Below are 6,792 nucleotides of genomic sequence, written 5' to 3'. Positions count from 1 at the left end.
GTAAGTTTGAATTAGTACTGATTTTGAGTGTAACATCACTACCAATAGCCGCATGTCGACAGCAGGTGGCGCTGTTGCTCTAACATCCCGCGCTACTGCAACGACACTTAAATACTCCCTTAATCTGTTTCAAACAATTCCTTGAACTGTAATAAATGAAACACCTGATATTGACAATTAAGTAAATGCAGTATAATCAGCACAGGTGGTTAATGTAGCGCTATAAACGCGTGTGTGAGGGGTGGAGACGCGCCGCGGAGCGTCAGACGCGCAGGAGGACCAAACACAGCGGAACGGTACGAAACTTCACTCCTCTTATTATTTCTCTTTCATTATAACGTTTTCTTTCTAGATTCGTGATTTGAGTCTTTCATGGTGTTGTTTTATAAACGTAGTAACTTTGAAATCAGCTATGAAGCGTGCTTGTCAGTGCTTAAAAAACTCATAATAATTTAATAACGTGTTGAATGTATTTGGTCATTAGTACAGAACGGTGTTTTTACATTGAGGTTATTAATATAATATGCTTATTTCTTTGATTGAAGTTTGCACAAAAACTTATCATTGTACTACTGTGTTGTTGTTGTTGTTTTGGATCATTTAAATATCATAGGATATGAGTGTAGTAATCACTTTAAAATTATTTAAAAGTGTAAAGGTGATCTTATGATGCATTGCAAGGTGAAGGTTAGGCTGTTAATATAATATAGAGAAAGATCGCATTCTTAATTATTTTTATACTGCATTTATTTCGTTTGTCGAAGTTTCCACAAAAATGTACCATTGTACTACCATGTTTTTTTTGTTTTTGTTTTTTTTTGGACATTTACCATGGTAGGATCATTTAAATATCATGGTATATGAATATGGCAATCACTCAGTACCATGTTAATGTACTATGGTACAATTCATTGGATTTATATGTTTAAAATACAGACTCTTTCAGACTATCAGAAGTACAGTGAATATTGTGACAAATACAGTCAACAAACTGACTTAATATTCTGCTGGTATTGGACTATTATTATTCTGTGGTCAGTTTGGCAGTGCGTGCGTGTGTGTGTGTGTGTTGAGGGGTCTGTAGTGAACTTCTCAGCCATGTCCACTTTCAAGGGCACTAAAGAGACTACACAGGTGTCGTGTAGGGCACAGTGCCCACCCTGCGCTGCTGGGACATGTTGCCCTGCCAGGCAGCTGTTTGGTGTATTAATAGGGTCTGTGTTCTACCTGTGTGCTTTCACAACCTCGAAAGAGCTGAACTCAATTTGTGAGTTTTCTTTGTGGCTTTAATCTAACCAGCTACATTTTTGAAGACGTGCAACTCACCCTCACCCAATGCAATGTGGTTACCAAGGTGCTCTTTGTATAATTCTAGTTGTTATAAGAATATAAGGTACCTTTTTATCTTAACAATGTGGTTCTGTTCCAAATCCTAGTCTGCAGCCTATATAGGACGCATTTTAAGGCATCATAGACATGTTTCCGATTATGCTTGTTTTGGCCAAATTTGAATGAAATATTACACATTCCTTCACAATCGCATAGCAAGGTAATCTTATAATGCACTGCAACTGCACTGTAAAAATGCTACAGTAAAAACCTGTTAAATGGTTAACGGTAAGTATATTAACATTATATCAGTTAATGAAATGACGGTATTTAACTGTAAATTTAAGTTAAAACAGTAAAACCTAAAATGTTGCTATTTTTTACGGTAAAATTCCGGCAACCACAGCTGCCGTTTTTTTACCGTAAATTTTACGGATTTTTTTTACAGTGTACAGTGGGGAAAAAAAGAGAGAAATGTTGATTATAAATGTGAATAATAATTTAATTCTAATATATGCTAAAAATATTTGCTCTAAAACTTTTCAGTTTTATTTATGTGTGATCGAATTATGATTATAAATAAAATTCAGTCAAATTTATGTTTTCTCCATTTTGTTTATTAATATAAACAAAAATTGTTCAATCTAATTAATCATGGACTGTTGTGTACACTATTTTTGTATACTGTATATTTATTTTTATGCTTGTTAGACTTGCTTGTGTTAATGCTGATGTCTATTGCAATCATTGGTTCAAGTGAATCGCATCAGCTTCACTAATGAGGTCTATGTATCTATGAGGTCTTTGAGTTAGTATGCATCTGTTCATGTAGGGAGCTCACTAGGGTTTGGAACAGAACCTCAGTCCGGCTTAGATGCTGTTTCATGCTGTATTCTGAGTGTTACAGATGTGCTTCCTTGATCTCCATATAGGGAGATTTCACAGTTATAACAGGTCAAGGTCTCTCATTTGGCTCAACAGATTACTGTCCTGCAGCCAAACACCATCCTGGAGAATCAAACCAGACCCTAGACAGAATCTTATTGACTAGTTAATAATGGCATACCCTGTATCAGAGGCTAAATCACTAAATATTGACAATGCAACGGCAAATATTATATTTTTCTAACTTCAAACAAACTGCCACCAGTTGGAACCAGCTGATAATTACTTCCTTTGATTCCATACGACTCTTAACTTCACGGTCACACAAACTGATCTTATTTTAATGATGCAAAGACGTGCGCCTTTATAGTTTCAGTTTCATTTTAATTTTAGTTACATAAAATTAAAATTCAAAGTTAAAGGCCTGTTCACACCAAGACCGATAACTATAAAGATAACTATATTAGCGTCCACACCAGCGGATGATATCGTCTGTTTATTCCAAGCGCACGCTCGTCTGCCGCTTTAAATTCTCTAGCTCGTTATGGCAGGATTGATTCTGATTGGCTGTCAATGTTTTTATCGTTCATCAGCTGGAAAAAATAGTCTGAAAGTGATTCCAACGATATCGTTTATCTGTGCCTTTATCGTTATACCTGTGGTGTGGACTCTGTCATTTTTTAATATTGAGAACGATTTTTAGAACTATATCTTTATCGGTATCTATATAGTTATCGTCCTTGGTGTGAACAGGCCTTTCGAATCAAATATAAAATCAAATCTATGCAAATATCAAATAGAAATAGAATCACGACATTCCAAAAGATTCCCACCACTACTACCAACTACTCATAACACCCTGTCAATGCCCTACCAACCACTCAGAACACCCTGACAACACCCTACCAACCACCCAGAACACCCTGACAACACCCTACCAACCACTCAGAACACCCTGACAACACCCAACCAACCGCCTAGAACACCCTGACAACACCCTACCAACCACCCAGAACACCCTGACAACACCCTACCAACCACCCAGAACATTATATCAACCACTCAGGACACCCTGACAACAGCCTACCAACTGCTCAGAACACCCTGACAATGCCCTACCAATAACCCAGAACCCACCCAGAACATAATATCAACCACTCAGAACACCCTGACAACACTCTACCAACCACCCAGAACATTATATCAACCACCCAGAACACCCTACCAACTACTCAGAACACCCTGACAACGCCCTACCACTCATAACACACTGTCAACACCCTACGAACCACCCAGAACATTCTACCAACCACTCAGAACACCATGACAACGCCCTCCCAACCACGCAGAACACCCTGACAACGCCCTACCAACTACCCAGAACACCCTGACAACGCCCTACCAACAACTCATAACACCCTGTCAACACCCTACCAACCATTCAGAAAATTCTACCAACCACCCAGAACACCCTGACAACGGCCTACCACTCATAACACCCTGACAACGCCCTGCCAACCACCCAGAACACCCTGGCAACACCATAGCAACCACCAGCAGTAACAGTGAGTTTTGCACAGGAAAACGCTACTCACATTTTCTACTGAAATTGTACAAATCTGGTTTGTTTTATGTAGAAATAGTTTAAATATTTTATATGTCAGGTAATGAAGGACTGTGAGTGTGAGTGTGTGTGTGCACGTGTGTTTCGTCTCTCTCTCTCTCAGTGGTCTGGTTGTACTTTTCTGGCTCTCCTCCAGTCATACACTGTTATTTTTGGACTCAGCAATGGGAAAATAAGAAAGCATATAATCTTTGAGTAAGAAAGGACGTCACACACTCACACTCACACACACACACACACACACACACACACGCACATATGACTGTGGATGATGTGCACGTGATCAGCTGTTTCTCTTCAGCTTGATCGTCTATCAGGTATTTGTATAATTAGCGTGAATGTAAAATGATCTGCCAGAGTTTTTCAGGATTGCGTTTGATCAGGTTTTGCCGGCGGTTCGGCTGTATAACATCAACATCATGTTCCTGCTTTCTGGAATCTCCTCTGGATTCTGTGAGCGTTTGATTCTGAGCGATCGGTGCTCGGTCGGACACTGAAGCGTTTTGTCGGTTTAGTCTCTTTTGTGCAGGTGCAACAATGGCTTATTTTTGTCCTCACAGACAGCGCAGGAAGTCAGGCCTCTCTTCTCTTTCTGCTTCCTGTTGCTCCTCAGAACAGAAATAACTTTCTCCACGAGGAACCAGAAGCTTTTAACTTCTTAAGATGTACAATCAAACACGGTCAGGCTATAAAAATAAAAATGTGCAATAAACTATAGTCTAATAATCTAAACATTGAATATTTATTTAAATATGTCATATTCAAATATTACTATTTCAATGTATTTAATATTTAAATGTAAAAATCCAAACACCATTAGTTTGCACATTTCATACAATTATTTAATAAAATAATAGTTAATTTTAAATATTATCATTTATTTAAAGAAATGTTATATTAAACATTCATGCATTTTATTATATTGCATCATTTGTTAAAGCAATTAGTGATTTTATTTATTTATTTATTTATTTAAATATTGCTGTTTAAATATATATAAATATATTTAATATTTCAATATTAAATAAAACATCAGGCTAGTGATTCTAAACACCATTAATGTGCACATCTTCTAATATTATTTAATAAAGTAATTATTTCGAATACTGTCATCTGTTTGATGCAATCATATATTAAACGTATGTATTTTATCATATTGCTCCCCATTTATAAAAGCGATTAGTCATGACATCGTGTATTACAGTGATTTTACCACGGTATGATTCATGTCATGCCTGTGATGCTAAAATAACACGCATCCTCTGGAGTAATTAAAGATCTGGGACGTTTGCGCAGTGGATGTTTCTCATGACAGTGACCTCTGACCTTAAACTCATGGGAAAGACTGACTGTATAATGTTTCTGCCCCTCGAGACGCTGTAGTGAGTAAATCAGCAGGAAACCAAACGCTTCTCAGAGCCCACATAACACACACACACTAACCAGCTAACTAGCCACTGCTCGTTCTGTCCTGTAGTTTGATTAGTCTAGTAGTTTGACCCACAATTACTACAGAAAAGCAGCTTTCTTTCATCGCAAACACAATCAAACTGGAGAAACAGTGACGTGGTTGTTATTACGAGCGACTCACGGGTAAAAAAGAGAATCTGTATTTAAACCATTGCTGCTTGCCGAGGTGTGAGTGTATTTAAATATAATATAATAATTATATATACAATATAATAATTTGTACGTTATTTATTAAATAATAATGTTTGTTTTATTAGTTAATAATCTGTAATAATTAACAACAGTATTTAATAAGTATAGTTATGTATTATATATTGAATGCTACATGTATTTAATAAACTATTTTATTAGATCTATTAATATATGTAAAAGATAAGTGTTATGTAATGTATACATAAATTTTATTAATTACAGAAATATATACATTTTGTTAAATAATGTTTTATTAATGTTAATTTGTTATCGTTAATGACCATTTTAATAAAAAATAAATATTTTATTTAAAATATGCATTTTGTTATATATCATGTATGTTTTAGATATAATTATATATATAGAAAATATTAATTAGCATTATATTAAACTAATTTTGTATTATATATACAATGCTACATGTATTTAGGATAGTTAATATTAAATCTAGTAATATACATAAAAGATCATTTTTTACTTAATACAGAAAAAAATTAATTGATAATCGTTTGTAATAATGATATATAATATAATAACTAGTTATATTTTGTATATTTACTGCTACATGTATTTCATACAATTTTATTTACAATGATTTGTTTTAAATATATAATTAAAATTATTAAAAATTAATAATATTAATAATAATACATATTATTCATTAATATATTATTATAAATATAAAAAAAAATATTATTATAAACTAATTATAATATTATTTATAATATTAATAATCACTATATGTAATTAGTTATGTATTATATACTGTATATTAAATGCATTTAATGTAATTAATATTAGATGTGTTAATATGCATAACCCTTTAGACTTAAAGCCATGAATGAGGTTGTTTTATAAAGATTTCATCATTAATTTGAATGTAATGTGAAAGTAAAAGCCTCCTTCTGTGCTGTGAGTGTGTAGTGGTGTGTAGTGTGAATCTGCGGCCGCAGGGCTTTGACCGCTGTGTTTACAGACAGAGAGAGACATCCTCTCCCTAAATAAACACTCGTGTTCTCATAAGCGTCCCGTGCAGATACAAATTCCAAGCCTCAGCAGCTCTGGAGCTGGAGAAAGCACTGTTTTCTGCACTGAAACACAAGTGTTATTCATGTCGATGTTTATGTTTGGCAGCAGCACATACTGATGAAGCAGTATTAATATATTTGTGTTTGGCCGCAGACACAGATGCTCTCTAGCGCCACCTTCAAGTCACCATGACAAGAGACCCGTCAGTCTTGCTGCTGCTCCTAACACTGCTGGACACACAGGTGTGTGTGTGTGTTTGTGTG

The 6,792-nt window shown here is 35.1% G+C and overlaps 1 protein-coding gene across 4 annotated transcripts in view; it reads left to right on the top strand.

The window, feature by feature from the left end:
- Positions 1 to 178: 178 nt before the first annotated feature.
- Positions 179 to 6,792, top strand: part of LOC107702163 (calcitonin gene-related peptide type 1 receptor-like) — a 35,365-nt gene continuing 28,751 nt past the window's right edge. For 2 of the 4 annotated variants that reach the window (XM_016504405.1, XM_016504402.1), the window contains exons 1-2: positions 268 to 296; positions 6,683 to 6,771. In XM_016504405.1, the coding sequence (XP_016359891.1) occupies positions 6,718 to 6,771 (54 nt within the window). In that variant the 5' untranslated portion in view covers positions 268 to 296; positions 6,683 to 6,717. Of the gene's footprint in view, positions 235 to 267; positions 297 to 6,682; positions 6,772 to 6,792 lie in introns of those variants that run through there. The other 2 variants (XM_016504403.1, XM_016504404.1) reach the window with 2 other exon arrangements.

The sequence above is a fragment of the Sinocyclocheilus anshuiensis genome, unplaced genomic scaffold, assembly GCF_001515605.1.
Source record: "Sinocyclocheilus anshuiensis isolate Anshui unplaced genomic scaffold, SAMN03320099.WGS_v1.1 scaffold1762, whole genome shotgun sequence".
Taxonomy (NCBI): Eukaryota; Metazoa; Chordata; class Actinopteri; order Cypriniformes; family Cyprinidae; genus Sinocyclocheilus; species Sinocyclocheilus anshuiensis.
Note: the sequence above shows the minus strand (reverse complement) of the source record. Positions and strands in the feature narration are given on the sequence as shown.